General features: G+C 41.8%; 1 protein-coding gene across 1 annotated transcript; it reads left to right on the forward strand.

The window, feature by feature from the left end:
- Positions 1-17,455: 17,455 nt before the first annotated feature.
- LOC310862121 (glutaredoxin-related protein 5, mitochondrial-like) lies at positions 17,456-17,968 on the forward strand (the record flags this gene model as incomplete). The annotated part of the gene is made up of 1 exon (XM_083769856.1): positions 17,456-17,968. The coding sequence occupies one exon, from the start codon at positions 17,456-17,458 to the stop codon at positions 17,966-17,968; it is 513 nt and encodes a 170-aa protein (XP_083625982.1).
- Between the last annotated feature and the right edge of the window lie 1,351 nt (positions 17,969-19,319).

The raw sequence follows: 19,319 nt of genomic DNA on the forward strand, positions 1-19,319 counted from the left end.
CATCATCTCATTCTGGCCAATCACAATTTGCGTCCTCACTTTTGTCTTTGTGTTTACACAATGTTTGTATTTACACAAACTAACACTCAAAACTGGCTATTCATTGTCAATGGCATTCAATGTTTGTGTTTACACAAACCTTCAAAGCTGGCTGGAGGAGGAGGGCCCCTCAAACATTTGTGAACATTAAGTCCATAGACTTGGCTGTATTCTTAAAGTGCTCTAAACAAACATTACCAGGCAAAAGTGCTCTACATGTCATCACATTAAAAGTGCTCTAAATGGTTTGTAAATACATCAAAGATGCGAATATAATCAATTTCTAATGGATGCCTTGGCCTGGAAGGCATCAGGTGGTCTCCAACCTTCAGTTGGTGGGTCAGCAGTGATTGGCCAAGTCACTCCCCCTCTCCTCCAGGCTTCCAGCTATAGACAAGTCCACGGAGGGGCACCCCGCGCGCAGCCGCCACCGAGGCGCAACCAGCACCGGGAGAGAGGAAGTGCGAAAAATCTGCCGGCCAGGTGCAGCAAACCAGTGCTGACCACACCCCAACGACCGCCGCGCCCAGGGCACCCCCCGCGGACCCGCGGGAATCACGGGAATTGTAGGAAGACAGTGGAAGCTCTAAACAGGGAGAAAGGGCTATTTTTTACAGACAATATAATTAACTGAAATGCACATCAAAAGTGTGGTAGTGATCCCTTTAAGAGTGTATGGACAAAATACACTCAACCCCCTACCCCGACCGTGCTTTATTCATCAAACCCCAAATTCGGCCCTTTTTAAACCTGCATTTCCAGCCGTGCATAGATCCAGATACTGGTTACACTCGGTTTGGCAGTCACTCTAACGTCTGATGTGACTGTCGAGGGAGACTGTAGACTAAAGAGCATAAATAGAAGATAATTTGTCGCCGAAGCTCTGTGCTGTCACTTTCCTGCAACGCCCAAAACAGAAAGTTCTAAAACCTTGTCCAAAACTTCAGGACACTCAAACTAATCGTTTATAGAGTTCTTTGTTTTTCACTCTCCATGTTTGTCTCAGAGGAGAGGGAGCTACTGTCTTCCATGATATATCAGCTAGTGCCTTGTGGAAAGGTGTCGCCAGCGTGTATGTTAATGAAACCAATTAATTCTGTACAAGTTTAAGAGGCGATTTTAACATGGCCCTTTTAGAGAGTGCCAATACCATGGGTCAGAGATATCCTAAAATAACTCTTTGGAGCATTTCTAATGAGGAAGCTTATCATAGGAGAACGCAATAATTTGCGTCCACCAGGCCGAAGGCATGGGGAGAGAGTATGTTTTGCACTCCGTCCGTCCGTCCGTCCGTCCGTCCGTCCGTCCGTCCGTCCGTCCGTCCGTCCGTCCGTCCGTCTGTGAACAGCTAATCTCCAGCATCCAATCCAAATTTTACACACACACTCCCTGGATGCCAACGATGAACCTCTGCCCCAAAATTTCCAGAACGGCCTGTTATAGCGCCACCAGGAGGCCGACTTTTCAAAAACATTTTTTTTACATTACTCCCGATTCTGTCCAAAAATCCCGCAAATCGTTACACACTATCTCTATAGTCATGTGTTAGATGGATCTGTCCGATATTTCATATTCCATCCTAATTGGCTAACATAGGCTTTCAAAGTTTGCAGGATTGGCGAAACAAAACGCCTCAAATCATGAATGCAGCATGCACTTTACGTGAAATCTTTCACAGACTTTCCTACTAGGCTGAGGAATATATCCCACCCTTTTCACATTGGCCTGTTATAGCGCCACCAACAGGTGGATTTTTGCAAAACACATTTTTGGAACAAAACGCCTTAAAAAAAAAAAAAAAAAAAAAATGCCGTTAATGGTGTAAGAACAAATGGCACCCTTTTCACATTGGCCTATTATAGCGCCACCAGGAGGCCACAACCTGACCTGGCCTGGCGGAGACCTGTGCCCCGAGGGGCACTTTTTCTAGTTATGGGGTAAATTATAAAGCTCTATCAAACACCAAGTAAAATTGCTTGAGCACATTTTTGCTTTACGAAGAGGCAGACTTTCTGCATGTAGGCCTACTGTTAATTGATATACAGGTGTATATCAGCTACTATACACTGACAATCATAGACATCTGAGAATAAATTATTTGATTAAATCTTTTATCTTAAAAAAAAAACAGACAGCAGCCCTATAACCAGAGTATTATGTAAGGTTAATTTGTAAAAAGCTTATCATTCAGTAACCATGACAGTCAAACTAAGACTTTGAAGCTTTGAAACTCCTACAGCTTCTAAGCTCGTAATATTTTCCCTTTCTCTCACGCTCACAAGATGAAAGGTAACTGTATAATAATTTTGACTGACATTTAGGTCTTAATGTCTTAATTTGACAAACAGGCATGTAATTGAAAATCACTTCATCATACTGTATTATTCAAGCGCAATAATGGATAACTCACTTGAATAATATTTGTGTGTGTGTATGTGTATGTGTATGTGTATGTGTGTGTGTGTGTGTGTGTGTGTGTGTGTGTGTGTGTGTGTGCGTGCGTGCGTGCGTGCGTGCGTGCGTGCGTGCGTGCGTGCGTGTTAGAATGCCCCGCCCCCCCCCCCCCCCCCCTGTCAAAAATAGCTAAAATCGTTAAAACGAAAGAAAGCAGCAAATAAATATCTTTTATGAAATTTACGTTCTCTAATAACAACCTAAAACATGAACCTTGGTTGAAAAAAACTAAAGTTGTGCTTTAAGAATCTTTCCCGCTCATCAATCTCACGGCTGAAGGCCACATCATGTATTATACCAACCATTTTGGAGAGATTGATAGTGAGGTCACACATGCTCACAGAGGAGCAGCAGTCTGATACACTGACACGAAACAAGACAGGAACGCCCAAAAACGTCACAGCCGGTTATTTAACAAGACAGGAACGCCCAAAAACATCACATCCGGTGTTTTACCCCGGGCAGAATTTTCTATGGCTGCCAATGCAACTTTTTCCAATCCTTAATCACATACGGCAAACACCTATGCCGATAATATCTAACTTGCGGAGGTAACGTGCCTTGTCCGCGGGCAACAGATCTTTCAACGTATGGCATTGCAAATACGTTAGATAATCGCTACTCTGCGCAATATTGTTTTGAAAATGCCGCAAATTGCATTGCAGTGAACGAGAGCAAATCACAAATCACAAATCTTACCCCGGGGGGTGGGCGGAGCCGCGGAGTCGCAGCTGACGCCCCTCCCTCCGCTCTGATGACGCGTTGTTATGTCAATGTATTGGCTACTTATCACTGTGACATCAGGACATTGCACCAGTTAGAAGCACTGTCAAGTTGAATGTGTCCAAGTTGACACACGATGTAGGAACGTCTAATAGGGAAGAATCAGAGGAGCAATGTCGCCCAGGATCCAAGTAAATAAGACTGTTTGAGGTCGAGATCACGGAGCGTGTCCCCTCTCATATTCCCTTCACTTGCTCTCTGATGTGCTCATTTATTTATGGATCCGGCAAAGCAACCATCAGAGAATTTACATCAGCTGTCCTCCTGAGGAGCTCTGTCACATCTACATATTTTTAATATCTCATAACTCAAACAGGCCCGGCTTGTCACCGCTCATCAAAAAGATGCAATGCCTCTTCTGACATCTATCAACTCTCCCTCCAAACTGTTTGGATGTGTCCCATAAACCCTTCACTTCCTGGCCACAGAAGTTTAGCACTTTGGACGATTTATACAGCGTCCATTAAACAGCATAGCACGGCAAGACATTTTGGCCTGGCAGTGGCACTCACATCAGTCTGCTGTTGTTCCTACACTGCATGGGCTCTACAGAACCATGTGGAATCAGCTTTCATTGTAGAATGAATCCTCCTGCATGAATCATGTATCTCGAGAGCCGGATATTTGAGAGAATCACATGTGCTGTTTTTAATAATGAACAAACTCAGAATAATAATTAGATCAGTGTAATTTTACTACCTGTAGATAATATGAAGTAAATTAAGTGTTAAATGTTCACTTTAATAAGTGGAGTGTGTGTGTGTGTGTGTGTGTGTGTGTGTGTGTGTGTGTGTGTGTGTGTGTGTGTGTGTGTGTGTGTGTGTGTGTGTGTGTGTGTGTGTGTGTGTGTGTGCGCGCGTGCGTGTGTGTGTGTGCGTGCCATTAATCTGAATAATTAATGGGATCCACTGAAGAGGACAATAAAATAACTATAATTTTGGTGTAATCATTCAGAATAGAGGGTCATCCATCTTACAGTGTGTCACAATCAATAAATATATATATATATATATTTTTTAACGATTTTTGTAACACAGATAAAACTAGATAAAGTGCCAATCGGCACAGGTCTCCACCAGGGCAGGTCAGGTTGTGGCCTCATGGTGGCGCTATAACAGGCTGTTGAGGAAGATTTGGGCCGGAGGTTGGTGTTGGAGGGATGCAGGTACAATGTTTTTGTTTTGCACAAAGCGGCCTCCTGGTGGCGCTATAACAGGCTGTTCTGGAAAGTTTGGGGCAGAGGTTCATCGTTGGCATCCAGGGAGTGTGTGTGCAAAATTTGGCATCGACCGGTTGTGTGTGTGTGTGTGTGTGTGCGAGTGCATGACGCGACTTGGCTTGTTGTAGCGCCACCATCAGGCTGTTGAAAACTGTCAAGTGGCATTTCTTCCTCAGCCTAGTGGGAATATGCGTGCACAGTTTCATCGCAATCGGACGCTGCGTTGAGGAGTTGTGGCGATTTGTACAAAGCGGGCTACTCCTGAAAAGTGTAGGAGCCAATCGTGGCCAATCAGGATGGAATATGAGAAATCAAAAAAACCTGTCTTGATCACATGACTATGGAGATCATGTGTACCGATTTGCGTGAAATTTGGATAAAATCTGAAGGAGTAATAATAGAAAATGTGTTTTACATATGTCGGCCTCCTGGTGGCGCTATAAAGAGCAGATGTGAAAAATTCCAGGCAAAGGTTTTTCCTTGGCCTCTAGATCACAGATCCGTGCAGTTAGAGGTAAAAACACTTTTGGGCCAGTTATAGCGCCACCTTGAGGCTGAGTTGAAATTGTTCATGTGTCATTTCGTCCTCGGCCTAGTGGGAATGTGGGTGCACAATTTGACGGAAATCACGCGATGTGTTCATGATTTGCAGCATTTTGTTTGAAACTGAGCAGTCCTGTGAACTTTGGAAGCCAATGTTAACCAATCAGGATGGAGTCTGAGAAATGTGAAAGAGCCGTTTCGTTGAATGGCTCTAGAGAGACTGTGTACCAATTTGCGCGATGTTTGGACAAAATCTGTAGGTGTACTGTGCAAAAACTTGTTTTGCACAAAGCGGCCTCCTGGTGGCGCTATAACAGGCCGTTCTGGAGGGGCAGAGGTTCATCGTTGGCATCCAGGGAGTGTGTGTGCAAAATGTGGCATCGAGCGGGTTAACGGTGGCCGAGATTAGCTGCTCACGGACACACGGACGGACGGACGGACACACGGACACACAAACGGACACACGGACGGACGGAGTGCAAAACATACTCTCCCCACATGCCTTCGGCCTGGTGGAGACAATAATACATGATGTTTGACTATATGAGCTAGGGTCATAACATGTAAGCTTCAAGTCTCAGGCAGACTATCTCTTTCCTTCACTGCCCATATCCACCACCTCAAGGCTCTTAAAGATGTAGTGAAATGGCTTTTTGAGTCATTTTATTTTGAAGTTTCAGTCTGAAACGGAAGCCATGTGTGTTTCTGAACCAATCAGAGCGTTGTATCCCTTCAGGCTATGCGACGATAACTGTTTGTGAGAGTGAGAGACAGACGGCCAGCTCAGCATGTTTGCTACTATGTGGCTAACCTATAATGTTTTCAGATACATATTTTAGCGTGCTGATTTAAAATGACACTGTCTGGATGTCATCTTGAATGAGATAAAAAACTGAGTAGTTCTGTAATCAAAATGAGCTGTTTGGAGGAACGTGCAGCAATGGGAATCAAATGGGTGAACGCAATCAAGATACATTTGTATTCATGTGGGCCTCGTTACATCATCTCGCAGCAGTTCAAAGGAAGTAATTAAAAATTAGACTTTTGATATAAATATAAACACAATTTAAATCTTTTAAAATGTTTGGGCATCAATTGTTAGGTATTGTATGCCCATAATGATGGATATAAATGTAAAAACATATTTTTCACTTTCACTACATCTTTAATACGTAGTGGGAGCAACTGCTCCACAATGTATTCTTCTATTTTCTAGCTTCTGTTATTTAATTCAACCTACCATGTTTAACTTCTTGGAGAAAAGGGACACATTAAAAAGTTCACCAGTCCTCTTGACTCGAGGATGAAACAAACCATCCATTTATTTTCAGAGCATCAGCCTTCATAGCATTGCATTGCCTGTTCAATGAGCCAACCCGTTTGGGCCTGATAGGAGTGACTTATGAGATGCCATGACTTAGTTTCATCAGAACCTTACATTTATTTGCTTATGAAACTTGGTGTGACAAAGTAATTCTCTTGAATCCTCTATAGCTTTTTTTTAATCATGTGCTCTCTCTCTCTCTACAGAGGTACAGTCATCATACAATAATGCTAAAAGGATAACACAAAAAGCCTTAATTGCAGGCTTGATTCCATTGTGGTCCTATGTATTCAATTAATCAAGACACACAATGCTATACAAGAAATCATCAATCATCAATGAAGTTCCTGGTGCTGGGACTCTGGTGCAACGCACAGGTCCTGGGCCTGGTGAGAGCAGGAGTGGACCTGGTGAGACGTAGGAGGGGCCCGGACAGGAGTCAACCCACAGAGCATAGTCCTTCCATGCGCCAGAAGCGTACCTCCCAGCCCTGGCAGAGTAGTTCTGGAGTAGTTCCAACGGATTGTGTGGGCCTGGTTTTTCCCTAATGGGACTGATTGAGGGTAGCTATACTGGGACGTAAGTCGGGAATTGATCACCCCGGCTGGGTCACCTGAGTGAGGGGTATGATGTTCGAGAGACCCGAAACCCTGATGACCTTGGGATACATCACTCAGGAGGATACGTCCATGCAATGTTTTTTGTTATTATGATAAATACATTTGATACTGCAGATTGTTATTTTCAGGTAGTCTTTCAGACTTTACTGTTATATTGACAATATTTAGAAACAAGATACAATTGTTTTGCTTTGTATATATATATATGTATATTTTGAGATGTAATTGCTAGTCACATTATTGACTGCTAACAGAGACTTTATTACACAGCCCCAATCTGTGAATAATACCCACCGGGTGTGATGAGGTGATTAGCGGTGATGTTGTGCACATGCACCATGTCACCATTCCTTTAAAAGGAACCTACATTCAGTCACACTCCACACTGATGAAGGCTGGATAGCCGAAACGTTTGTCCATTTGTTTCAATATATAAACTATATTTGAACTGCAGTCTTGGTGTGTGCGACCCACTACCCTTTATTTTGTATTGATTTTTGAACGGGTGGCGCACCTATAGTCAGAGCGCGGTGGTCATAATTATGAAGATTGAAACAAGATAAGAGAAATAGAAAGTGATGTAGCCTAAATCATTATTTTGCCAAAACGAAACGAGCACAAGGGAGTGGAAATGACAGCAATTGCATTTCAAATGAAAATATGATTACTTTAAAGGTATATTCAGTGATTTCACTCAAAAAACCTTAGGTTTCGTTTTTGGCTGTGGGACCCAGCCTTTCGTCCAATCAGGATAGAGAGTCAAAAACGAAACCCCCCGGGGTTAACTGGGGACAGGGAGGAACTCCTTATGGTCAGCACACTCTATAATAGGGAGGATTATCACAACAAAACAAAAAAATAAGTGATATTTGAATTAAGTGAAATCACTGAATATACCTTTAAGTAGATCTGATATGAAAAGGGTAAGATATTGAAAATATCCAATAAAGTCACACCTAGTCATTGACATGCAAGCTCTGTATTGAGATCCAATGAATGTGCTCTACACAAGAAATACAATATCCTCTCACTGAAACACGCTGGATAAATTAAACCCACACTTTATGTTCCACCTGCAGTATACAACATGTACTGTAAGTAGTAGGCTACTGTATAGGCAAAATATAAATAATTGTGAAAACAGATTACAATCGAACTCTACCAGCACTGGCTCACTTTACATTTCTATACAAAAAAACCTATTGTAGGTAATTTTCTCATACATAGACCATAATTTCGATCCTCATCATCACCTCCTTACATAGTGTATAGTACAGATGAATGCTCCTAACGATCATATACCTACAGGTTCTGAGACAACTGTCCTTAGAATGGTCCAATCTACAGCAAACTGAGATGTAATATTCCAAAGGCAGCTTTTAGTATTCATCAAGTACAACACGCATTTTTACAAGCGAACCTGATAATATATTCTCCCTGCACTTTACCTCCACAGACACTGTAAATCATTGTAACCTATCCAACACTGCAGTTCTTTTGTTTCCTCATCCGGTTGGCCAAGTTAACATCAGTCAAGTCATAGACGATATATGGGGTTGTTTGTGACCTGCAGTGATCTATGGTAATTCTCATGTTTCCCCTCTCGCTCAGTGAAAGGGCCGACAAGCCATTCTGTTTGCCAGGTATATGAACATCGATATGACGTTAATCACTGGAGTCGTTCATTTCCCTGAAACATCCAGCTGGAGGTTGTAGCAATAACAGCTCTCTGATACCCTTCTCCACGGCTGATAAATTGGCATATTAATTGTCCAGCTATGTCCCTCTCTTATCAATCTCCACCAATCATAGTTTATTAAATACAGACAACAATTACCTTCTGCATACAGGCCCGGATGGATCCTCGTTATGCAACTGCATTTGTCTCCTCGGGGGAGCACTGGGCACACGGTACATAAAGGAGACCATCAACTCACATCAGATAATTGATTTAGCATCAGTTACTGTACTACCAACATGCAGTACATCATTATGATCTATAACGCTTTAGGATTTGAGTACATCCATCCACGATCCATTGACATAGCATTAGATCAGGCAGAGATCATTGAAATATTATGCTTACATGTGCATGTGTAGCCTATGTACAAGACAATCAATTATTGCAAGACTCACTTTTAAAGATGTTTACAATCTTCTCATTCATAAACTGTTGTCATGGCTCTGCTAGTCTACTGGACTGCCACAGAGACTGTACTGGACTACTGGTATTAGGAATCAAGATCCTTTTTAGATCCTTTTAGTCAGATGTGCTTAGTTCTCACATGAGATCAACATGCATCTTTCTGAAAGATGTTTCCACAGACAGAAGAGTGGGCACATACAATAAGCACCTCAATATTAAATTGGCATTTTTTTTTTGCACATACATGAACATTTAAGGCCTAATATTATGGGCATGAGTCAGGGAAGAGAAAGGCAGTCTGTGTGCTTTGCTGGTGTAACAAATCATTCTATTATCACTTAACATTGCATAATCTGAGTCAACGCTGATCTTTTGAGAGTTTCAATTCCGTTAGACTTTTAAACTATAGAGTACATAAGTTATAGGTTTTTCACCTCAGTGCCCACAATGTTAAGGTGCCCACTGCTCAAGTAATAATAATAATTCAAATTTGAATAATTATATGAATGCATTCTGTGGTCCTGGAATACTTGTTTATTTTTATTTCAGTGCATTAACTGAAAAGAATGCTCTGAAATTCTCTCTGTGAAGGAAGGTGAATATCATACGAAGACATGAGTAAACAATATGTTATTAGGCAGCGATGTCATCAAGACATATGTTCACTTTGACCACATTCACCCCACTCCAACACTATGAACATCACAGCAGCCGCAGCTTTGTGAAAAGGCTTGAAAGTATACAGCAAACGAGAATTTATATAAAGAATTATATCAAAACGTAATGGATGCCACTCATGGCCTTTGGAGCCAGAGCGCATCCAAAATAGCTTCCTTTGTGATTCATCTTTCTTTGATTGATTGATTGATTGATTGTACAATGAAGTACAATTTAATACAACATCTGCTAAGAGGATTTAAACCCAAGAAAGCCTACGGCTTGTTTTCATTGGGGTCCTTCCTACTCAATTAAAATATACAGTACCATGAAAGAACATCATATAATTGAAACTTCTGATTTTGAATATCCAGGGCTGACAAACAAGTTATTTCTCCATTTGCTGGCTCTTTTTACTCAAGGCTAAATGTGGCGTTTTTACTGTGAATTGTTTCATTTCATTCTTCACTTTTTTCTTTTTCATTATTTTTAGTTCAGTCAAAATACAAGGTTGTACTGTTATCCACTCACAGCGCAGCTTTTATCAAAATCATTATCTCATGGCTAAAACAATAGTTAAACCTCAAAACTCAATATTCCCCATAGAAGCTTCAATGGCTCACATCCATTTTCCACCCACATACTGGCACTACGGTTAACATATTACATTATCCAACACAACCCCTATTGTGATATGAGCAAAGGGGCACATCTGTGCCCATTGTAGAGCTGTCCCCGACTAAGGATTTGTATAGTCAATTATGATTGCCAGATGTTGTCTATTGTCGACTGGTAGTCGACTCTTTATTTTTGAGGGGCGCTAGCCCCTCCTATATACAGGTTTAATGTTTGTCTTTAGGTCAATGTTTGTATTAAAAACGCCATTGACAATGAAGAGAAATTTGTTTGTTTGTTTAGTCACAAACACAAACATTAAATCCCATTAACAGTAAAGATAATTTAATGTTTGTTTTACATCATCATTACATCACCTAACATTGAATTCCCTCCTCAATGTTGTAAGATGATAAGATTGCCCCTCACTTCACACGGGTGTGATTTTTTTATTTTATTTTTTTATTACAGGGAGAGTTACTTAATCGCGATTAACTCACCATTGTTATTTGCGATTCACTATTTTAATTGCAATAAATCGTATATTTATTTTAGCCATTTGGACAGTGGTTTGCAATGTGGGTCCCTCACATTATTTTGGGAGGTCCCCAGATGATTATTTTAATGTGCAACATTGTTTTCCTCACTCAACAGTAAACAAACCAACATACAATGTACGTGTACTATACACCGTGTATGTATCTGCTCATTTATAAAGTAACAAATATACCCATCTGCTGTAGCCTGTTTAATGCATTACTACTATGGTTTCTTTTGGGTTTTTAATTGATTTCCAATAAAAAAGGTAACAAACCCAGCAGATTTTCCACTCCCATGTTAATAGGGGTATAGAAAACTAGAATTTTGCGGCCGCTCATCCCAGAGTTACTTTGCCGCGCACTATGGGAAGAAGGAAATTGCGGGAGTTGACTCCACATGTAGTAACGGATGGGTTATTAGTTATTATTATGTGTCCTTATTAGTGTAGTGTAGTGTAGTCAACACGTTATGGCTCATAGACACTGCCCGGTATTTGCTCAGATTATGCTGTCGGGGAGCATTTTTGGCGCTGGCCGACAAAACCCCTGATCTGACGTTACTGGTAGATCGTGATCTACCTTTTGGGCACCGCTTAACTCAACCTTTTTTGTCCCAGGGCACACTTTTCATAGCCTAAAAATCTCGGGGCACACCTAGATATACGGTTTGTGTACACTGTATATATACCGGTGTGTATATATAGTAAATATATATAGTAAATATATATATTATATTATATATAATTATATATATATATAAATATATATATATAGAATATTAGTGGTCCATGACATGAAAATGTTTGAGAACCACTGCTCTAAAACAACATTGGACAATGATGTTTGACAGTCAGCAATATTGTTGCTTATTCTAGATTTATTTTCTGACTTTTTGGGATTTTCTGACTTGATCTGGCCTGTTAACATTTTCATAGACCTGGTTGCTTGTTTCCCTCTCAGTCAATGTGGCAACCCTGGTCAATGCCGTGTTGACTGTTGTGGTTCTGTATGATGATTTAGCTTAGCACACAACAGCTAGGAGGATGCAGCAGGCTGCTGCCGTCATGTTTAACAGTATTTTGCGCAATTTATGTCCCCGAATTTATGGATATGGACTTATGGCTCCATCGCTGCCTCATTCTTTAGTAGAAGTAGAAATTTAACGTGTTGCTGACTGTTTACCTCCCTCTCACGCGCGCGCACACACACACACACACACACACACACACACACACACACACACACACACACACACACACACACACACACACACACACACACACACACACACACACACACACACACACACACACACACACACACACACACACACACACACACACACACACAGCTGACGTCCTCTACCACCGACGTCAGCTGTTCATTTATCTCCTTATTCATACACGCTTTGAGCTGAGAGAAGCTATAAAGCGCCTTTTAAATATGACAATGCTGTATATATATCAGCTGCACAGTTCAGGCAAGTGTCTGTGGCATATTTAACTTTAACAAAATAGGTTTGACAGCTTAAATCCGCGCGGCAGTGTTGTGTGTGTGTGGGACACGGGGTAGTGTTGTGTGTGCGTGTGTGTGTGTGTGTGTGTGTGCGTGCAATCAGAAGTACTGGCAGTAGCGAAATAACAAACGCGATCTGTCTAATCGTAGTAGTTAGGCACAAATTAAGTACTTTCTAAGAACAATGTTGATGTAACTAAGACATTCGCTGAGCGACCTATATTTTAAATACAGAGATTTAGAAGGAACTAGAAAAAGTGCCCTTCTGGGCACAGGTCTCCACCAGGATAGGAATGTAGGACATCTGTTTGAAACTGAGCACTCCTGTGAACTTTGGAAGCCAATCTTAACCAATCAGGATGGAGTCTGAGAAATCTGAAAGACCGGTTTCGTTGAATGGCTCTAGAGAGACTGTGTACCAATTTGCATGATGTTTGGACAAAATCTGTAGGTGTACTGTGCAAAAACTTGTTTTGCACAAAGCGGCCCCCTGGTGGCGCTATAACAGGCCGTTCTGGAAAGTTTGGGGCAGAGGTTCATCGTTGGCATCCAGGGAGTGTGTGTGCAAAATTTGGCATCGAGCAGGTTAACGGTGGCCGAGATTAGCTGCTCACGGACACACACACACACACACGGACGGACGGACACACGGACGGACGGACGGAGTGCAAAACATACTCTCCCCCCATGCCTTCGGCCTGGTGGAGACAATAAGCGAAATGGTGAAGCACTATTCCCCCTAGTTTCTCTGCGGAGAGGGAGATCCATAGGGGAGATCACATTACAGCAGCCAAAGAGGGAGGGGTTGCGCAGATGTTGGTATGGGGGGCACATCTTTTCATTGGCTATGGGCACATCTTTTCATTGGCTAGTGCCACATATTTTGCGCCACGTGACAACTTTTCATTGGCTAGTGCCACATCTTTTGGGCCACGTGACAACTTCTCACTTGTTAATATAGATATCTCTGTATACATTGTGAACAGATCAAAAATGATGACTTATTTGCAATTAATCGTGCGATTAACTAGATAAATCATGTGATTAATCGTGATAAAAATATTTCATCATTGGACAGCACTAATATATGTTTTTTTCTTTCCTTTTTTGCATGATTTGACTGATTTTGCAGCCGAATCAGTCTGATCAGTCTGATTGCATAACATAAAATATGTTATGCAATAGAGGATCATTCCATTTGTGCTGCGGGGGATACGTAATGTCTGATTTAAAAAAAACTTGCTTGGTTTCTCCCAATAAATCATGATATATGATATCCTTTTATTTTTTCCAAACTATTTGTTAATAACAAATTAGGCCAATATCTATAAGTCAAATCATGCAAAAAAAAAAACAACAATAAACCTGACCTTATCGCTCTCTGCTTCACCCCATTGCATAAAAATATAATATGACTCTTCCATTCAATAAAACATAAAATAAAATACTTTCAAAAATGCCTATGACTGAAAAGGTCGCTGCAGTTTATTACTGTTATTCAGCGAGGTTAAATGGCAGCAGTTTACGGAGGTCAGGAGTCACCCCCACTGTATGACTGTTGAACCACATAGAATTAGTCTCACACTGTGGTGCATGCTGCTTCACTGATTGTCTACACACGAACACAATGGGCCGTGTTCGGGAGATGCATGGAAGCCGGGCGGGGAGGGCGATCTTTGATGCTATTGATTCCTACGGGCTTGTTGAATGGGAGGTGTAGAATGGAGGCACCATGACTTTGGGAGAAGGATGCTGAAGATGTAGCTCTGCTCCATAGCGCTAATGCCTTCATTAGAGCAATGCTATGCTCTCGTCTTCCTGTGCTCGCATGAAATGCAGACCAGCCTCTCGACTTATAGCGAGAATAAAAATAATGTTTTCGCTACTCACCAATACAAAGGCGGCTTGTGTTATTAGAAAGCCGGACGCACTCTGAGCCCGGAAGAAAAATACTTTTAGTTAGGCCTACTCCACTGCGCCCTCAAAAAGTGCATTTTATATGTGTGGTGGGGGCTCAGAGTGCGTCCACCGTGGAAAGTAGGCTTTCTAATAACACACGCCGCCTTTGTATTGGTGAGTAGCAAAAACATTATTTTTATTTTCGCTACAGTCGAGAGGCTGGTCTGCATTTCATGCGAGCGCAGGAAGACGAGATTAGCTCTAATGAAGGCGTTAGGGACCAGAGCTACTGAAGGTGTAGCTGCCAGGCTATAGATGAGAAGAAGAAGGCCAGAGAGGAGGTTTATAGATGCGGTGAAAGGTGTCTGGAGTGGCCGAGGAAAATGCAGGGAACAGTAATAGTAGATGATCCGCTGTTGGCGATCGCCGATCCCTGATGGGAATTAGCCAAAGAAGAAGGACTTATTAAAGCTTATAGACAGAATGAGAAAGAGACAGTGAGACAGAGAAAGGAATATCCCTACAGTATATGAGTCTGATGTACAGTATACAACTATACATCCTCTCCTGTTACTTAAACCTGGGCTGTTCCCCTCCTGTCGATGCCTCCTCCAGCAGACAATGGAGCGTCAGGCAGGCAGGCAGGCTGCTAGCGGTGGACTAATGACATGGCACCAGGCCCGTGAATGGCTCATTGGTGTCTAGCAGTAAGTGTTGCTCCATTCCGTTCTGTCTGGCCATGCAGAACATCATCTATAGCAGCTCATAGCAGAGGTTGAGATTAATAACAATAATACACATGTGAGGGGACACAATCTATCATTACGGCAACCAAACCTCACACCCCCACCTGAGCTATTCAATTGTAGAGGATAACCATTTAGAATTCATTATGGGGCATACCAGGAGAATGATGGGATAGCACATCATAGCAGGCTGCCGCTACTGTACTACAACACATAACATTCTAGACAATGTGTCTAAAGACAAACTAACACTAGCACTAACAAGGCATCCTCATGCAGTAGTCCATAATGCATTGTGTTTTATAGGTAGTGGATCCAGCTTGAATGGGAATCAGTAACTCTTTACTCTGATATACTGAGTGAGAATTCTCACTATCTATTAGAAAGCTGGTTGAGTCAATTAAGTGGAGTTACATCATGGCCAAACAGAATAATTGATTCTGATTGGCTGGAGGGTGTTAACGGCCTCATCACTGTTAATACGAGTTAATACACATAATAAACCCTTTAAGTGGCCATTTAAGCTAAGATTCGCTAAAAGATATCCTTAAAAACATCAACCTTTTAGGTGTGTGCTGATAGTGTTGATAGTGTGCGTGCGTGCATGGCTCAAGGCTACTAATTTATAAGTTGTTAGGCTTCTCCCAGTAGCTGGAGCAGTAAGGTGTGATGTTTATTCCAAGGTTGACAAAAATAATGCCAATAACACACACACACACACACACACACACACACACACACGCTACATTAGGGACTATTTCAGTTCAGGACACCCAGCAAGACTTCTTCAGGGAGGTAATTATAATTGACAAAAACAACAAAAAGGTCCAGAAAAATCCCCACGCCTTTACAGATCGCTGGCCAGTGTGGATCAATCCACACAGAAAGTCTATTACTTCATTCATGTAAATCATCAAACACTTGGTCAAACCCAATTAATAAGCATTGAAAGCTATGAAACACAATAATATGCAGTAAGTGAGGTAATTCTAGTATATAATCTTTTTCAGAAATTACGTCATGTGGCAGGCATGTCTAGGGACTTTTAATGTTTTGAAAAAAACAACAAAAAAACCCCAAAAGACCGGATATAGACTTTCAATGTTTGCTTTAAAATGAATATACTTGCCCTCTACAACTAAAATAAAATAATAAAAACACCATCAATATTTTAGTTCTTTCATAAATAGAGAATATTTCACTCATTAGGAACTGCTCCTGTCCATGCCATATGTCCATGTATGTCCAGCCCTATGGAATATATGTAATGCACATGCTAATAAAAAGTATTTAAAATATTGCTTTGATGCTCATATTAACCGTAGGAAGTGTATTAAGTTGTTTTTTATTAGCATGTGCATTCCATACATTCCATAGTTCCTATTGAGTGAAGTCTCTCTTTTTATCAAAGAAATACATTTTTAAGGTGTTTTAATTTTTAAAATTTTAGATAGAGGGCAATATAATGTTTTAAGGCATATAGTTATAGGCATATAGGCATATAGTCGAGGGTTCCTTTTAAATACCTAGTGAAATGAAGAATACGGGCAGAAAGTTGCATCCCTACATGTGTTACATTGTGTTTATTGTTTATTGTGTAAATAATAGCGATGATTTTATTAGCTGAGCAGAGCACAGCATTGAGATGATTTGATTGGCTGAGCAAAGTACGTATTGAGGATAAACATCACACCTGTGTGAAGTGAGGGGCGCTCTTATCATCGTACATCATCATACATCATCTCATACTGGCCAATCAGAATGCCTGTTGCCACACATTTACGTCATATTTGGCAGACATTTGACCTAATTCCTCCTTTCATTGTCGATGGCAAATATGAGACGTGTGGGGACAAGATGACATACATTTTCCCTTCATTGTCAATGGCATTTAATGTTTGTGTTGCAGACATGTTGTGGAGACAAAAGCTCAAAAGGTGAGGGCAGAACAGTGAGGACACAAATTGTGATTGGCCAGAATGAGATGATACAGTATATATATATGATGATGTATAATGATGATAAATGTGATTTTTTTTTCAGACACACTTCAGAAGCTTTTCCTCTGTGATAATGAAAGGAGAAATTATTATGTACATTTTAAATTATATTATCTACTATAGAAAGTTGAACTTGCTGCGGGCATGCAGATATGCCTATACGATCCTTGACAACGCGTCGTTGTGAATCCAGTCGATATATATTATAATAGACTGGCTATACGTCAGAATCAGCAGCGCAATAAGCCCAAATATGGAGATGGCTGTGCGTTGTCATCACGCGTCTGTTTTACAAGTTCAACCTATGTATTTCACGTATCTCCATTTCTTTTTATAGATCTGATCCACTGAAGACCATGAACAGCATATTGAGGTCAGCTACAAGGTGTTTGCGGCCCGGTGGTGCGGTGGCGTGGCTGTCCAGGCATCAAAGGCAGACCAACGGACATGTCAGGTCTCTAGCATGGGCCCGGCTCCTGTGCACTCCTACGGGTGACATCCAGGAGGGCATCGGGGAGATGGTGAAGAAGGACAAGGTGGTGGTGTTCATTAAGGGGACGCCAGCGCAGCCCATGTGTGGCTTCAGCAACGCAGTGGTCCAGGTCCTCAGGATGCACGGAGTGGACGATTACTCTGCATACGATGTTTTGGAGGACCAGGATCTCAGGCGAGGCGTCAAGGAGTTTTCCAACTGGCCAACCATCCCACAGGTGTATTTCAATGGAGAGTTTGTGGGGGGCTGTGACATTCTGCTCCAGATGCATCAGAATGGCGAGCTGGTCGAGGAGCTGAGGAAACTGGGAATCCATTCTGCGCTGATGGAGGCAGAGGAAGAGACCCAGGAGACGGAGAGAGATGACAAACCGTGAAGGCAAGAGACATCAACCCAAACGGTGATGGTGTACTGTTCACTTACGTTGTCGGTATATGTCTTTTATGTCCCTATATGACCTGCTCTACGATTAAACTACCATCAAATGAAACCAGGACGTGAAGTCGGCACCATCCCTAACCCCCGATGCACTGCCTTTATCTCTAGAGGAGGAAGAATTAAACAAATACAATGTTATGTTGTCATGCCAGGGCAGGACTATAAGGCTACGGTCACACAGGACTTTTGTTGCAGTCTGAAAAATCCAGCTTGCGCACATTACCTTTTCTTTGTTGTATACAAAGCACAGAAGCTGGCAGCACAATCTGTCTTGATGTTCCCCGTTCACCGTCGTTTTCATACCTGTTCTTTTAACAATGTCATCGATTGTCTGTTCTCCGTTCAGGACAGAACGTCTGGAAAAGGCAGCAATGACATTGAGCATTTATCTGCTTCAAATAGATGATTTTTCTCTATAGAGCGCATAAGCGTATAATGGGTCTTTAAAAGAGAGGTCTTGTGAATTTATAGATAGAAGATCATTTAAATACAAGGGCGATGCCCATTGGGAACACATTTCCCTCTGGTTATGCAATACACTTTGTACCCTTTGTCGGAGTAAAGTGCAGTACTCATTTATCATAGTACTTGGAGGGATCTCATAAAAAGGTGGCAGAATATGCACATTACTTCTCGGGATTCAGAAGAAGAGTGACACACAGACAGACAGACAAATGTCAGACACAAAATGTGACCATTGTACAGCTTCTCACACACACACTTGCCAACTCTGATGTGTCAATGTGAATGTGAATACACCGTTATCATCACATCATACAGGATGGAAGAATGAACAAAGATGAGACCGCAAGATTAGGTTGATCTGACACAAAGCCTTCATGTGTGTGAAGAATCACACCGAAGGAGACCTGCTATCTGCTATTTGACAAGCTCTGAACTGAAGAAAAATCCTTCTCCACCACCAGCTGCACATCTCCAAAACGGAAATGAATAATGAGGATTTGTTTGCATTGATACACTGAATGATCAGTGCAACTGTATCAGTACTTCAACATTGAGAAATAGTGACAGAAATATCTGTCTACCGAGCAATCTTCGTTCCTCTTCTCACCTATGGTCATGAAGTGTGGGTCATGACTAAGTATAAGGTTTGCTGGTGGCTGGTATCTCCCTTAGAGATAGGTTGAGAAGTTCAGTCACACGAGAGAGACTCGGGGGAGAGCCGCTACTTCTTCGCCTGGAAAGGAGCCAGCTTAGGTGGTTCAGGCATCTGGTTAGGATGCCTCTCGGACGTCTCCCTAGGGAGGTCCTCAAGGCACGTCCCACTG

This window comes from Protomyctophum parallelum, assembly GCF_964188405.1.
Source record: "Protomyctophum parallelum genome assembly, chromosome: 7".
NCBI lineage: Eukaryota > Metazoa > Chordata > Actinopteri > Myctophiformes > Myctophidae > Protomyctophum > Protomyctophum parallelum.